At 32.8% G+C, this 2500-nt stretch overlaps 1 protein-coding gene across 1 annotated transcript in view; it reads left to right on the top strand.

Annotated features, from left to right (window-relative positions):
* Positions 1–2500, top strand: part of EAH_00015140 (DNA replication licensing factor, putative) — a gene marked incomplete at both ends in the record, with an annotated part of 11082 nt that overhangs the window by 6483 nt on the left and 2099 nt on the right. Inside the window, 4 exons of the mRNA XM_013394138.1 lie at positions 653–747; positions 1016–1206; positions 1689–1808; positions 2444–2500. The exon at positions 2444–2500 is cut by the window's right edge and continues 108 nt beyond it. Of these exons, the coding sequence (XP_013249592.1) occupies positions 653–747; positions 1016–1206; positions 1689–1808; positions 2444–2500 (463 nt within the window). The remainder of the gene's footprint in view (positions 1–652; positions 748–1015; positions 1207–1688; positions 1809–2443) is intronic.

The raw sequence follows: 2500 nt of genomic DNA, 5'->3' as shown, positions 1-2500 counted from the left end.
TCCTCCTCCTGCTGCTGCTGCTGAGGGTGCTGCTGCTGCTGAGGGTGCTGCTGCTGCTGAGGGTGCTGCTGCTGCTGAGGGTGCTGCTGCTGCTGCTGCTACTGGGAGTGCTGCTGTTCTTGCTGCTGCTGCTAGATGTGCTGTCATTGCTGCTGCTAACCCCAAATTCGGTAAATAATACTCCTCCTCCTGCTGAGGGTGCTTCTGTTTCTGCTGCTGCTGCTGCTGCTGCTGCTGAGGGTGCTGCTAGATGTGCTGTCATTGCTGCTGCTAACCCCAAATTCTGTAAATACTCCTGCTGCTGCTGAGGATGCTGCTGCTGCTAAGGATACTGCTGCTGCTGCTGCTAAGGGTGCTGCTGTTGATGCTACTGGGAGTGCTGCTGGTGCTGACGATGCTGCTGCTGCTGCTAATTACTTACACTTGTTTATATTTTTGTATTTGTTTGTTTGTTTGTTTGTATTCTACTCCTTTTCTTATACTTACTGATTATAATTGTTTATATTATTTATTTTATCAGTTTATTGTATATTTTTTTTTGTATTTGTTTAGGTCGGTATATACCTTCTTATACTTACTGATTATAATTGTTTATATTATTTATTTCATCAGTTTATTGTATATCTTTTTATTTTTTTTTGTATTTGTTTAGGTCGGTATATACCTTCTTATACTTTTCGGGAGAACGTAAATCTAAGCGACCCGATTTTGTCGCGTTTTGACATTGTTTGCGTTTTAAGAGATATTGTAAGCAAATTATATTTATTTTATTTATTTGTTTGTACTTGTCTTTAAATATATTATAATAAAATAGATATAATATATTTAAATATATTATTCATATCATTTTATTTTAATATAGCTATTTATATTGATAGTATTTGTTTGTATTGATTTATTTATCAGAGTATAATTAAATATATTGTATTTCTATAAAAGTAAATTATTAATAATATTATACAATAGAAGTATTATATATTTATATTATTTGTTTTTCTTGCTTTTTGCCTCTCAGCCTGATGCAGATGAAGATTTTTCTTTAGCTGAATATGTCTTAACTAATCATCAGCTGCATCACCCTAACGTAGGAGTGCTGCAGCAGCTGCCGCAGCAGCGAGTGCAGCAGCTAGAAGAAAAAATTAAAGCAACAGAGGCTCACGAACCTATTAATCAAGAATTACTTCAAAAATATATCTTATACGCCAGGTGCATGCAAACCCATACAAACACCAGATACCCTTGCTGCTGCTGCTGTTCCTGCTGCTGCTGCTGTTCCTGCTGCTGCTGCTGCTGCAGTCTCCTTTCTATTTACTTCTTTTAAATTCAAGTATCTTCTTTATATTTTAATTCTGTTTCCTTTCTATTTTGAATTAAACTGTCTCCTTTTGAATCAAACTGTCTCCTTTTAAATCAAACTGTCTCCTACATCAAACTGTCTCCTTTTAAACTGTCTCCTTTCTATATTAAATCTGTCTCCTTTTAAATTTAATTATATCTTCTTTAGGTCTTACTGCCACCCTACCTTTGACTTCTCTCTCTTTCAAATTAAACTGTCTCCTTTTGCTTTTTTGAATCAAACTGTCTCCTTTTAAACTGTCTCCTTTTAGATGAAGCTGTCTCCTTTAAAATTAAACTGTCTCCTTTAAAATTAAACTGTCTCCTTTTCAATTGAATTATATTTTCTTCAGGACCTACTGCCACCCTACCTTTGACACCTCTCTGTCATCAGTCAGCGCTAAACTTTCAAACTTTTACGCAAAAATGCGAAGACGTGCTTCCACCTCTGGCGGCCTTCCGCTGACTTTGAGGTTTGTCTTTGTTTATTTTATTTAATTATTTATTTTATTTTATTTTATTTTATTTTGTTTTAGTTTGTTTGCCTTTGTTTTTATTTAATTTTATTTATTTTATTTTATTTTGTTTAATTTTGTTTTTGTTTTGTTTGTCTTTGTTTTTATTTTATTTTATTTTATTTCCTTTTTTTAGTTTTTCTTTTCTTTTTTAATTAATTTTATTGTCGCTTCGCATATAGAGATATATTTAAATTATATTTTATTGCGTGTTTGTTTGTTTGTTTGTTTGTTTTGTTTTATTTATTTTAAAATAATTGCGTTAATTGTTTGTATTATATTATTTAAATTTAATAAAATCTGTTTTTCTTTTTATTTTCTGACTGTCTCCTTTCAGCTACTTCGAGTGTCTCCATCTTCTGCATTATTTGTCTCTCTTCTCGTTTTTGTTTTATTATTGTTATTGTTATTATTATTACTATTATTATTATTATTTATTATTATTTTTATTATTATTGTTATTATTGTTATTATTATTTTTTATTATTTTTATTTTTATTGTTATTATTACTGCGGTGGGCCTGAAATCTTTTTTTGCTGCTGTTGCTGCTGTTGCTGCTGCTGCTGCTGCTGCGTTTGTGGTGTCTGTGCAGACACGTGGAGTCTCTTCTTCGTATAGCGGAGGCAAATGCGAAGATGCGGCTGTCTCC

This window comes from Eimeria acervulina, genomic scaffold (genome assembly GCF_000499425.1).
Source record: "Eimeria acervulina Houghton genomic scaffold, Eah_scaff90, whole genome shotgun sequence".
Classification (NCBI taxonomy): domain Eukaryota; phylum Apicomplexa; class Conoidasida; order Eucoccidiorida; family Eimeriidae; genus Eimeria; species Eimeria acervulina.
Note: the sequence above shows the minus strand (reverse complement) of the source record. Positions and strands in the feature narration are given on the sequence as shown.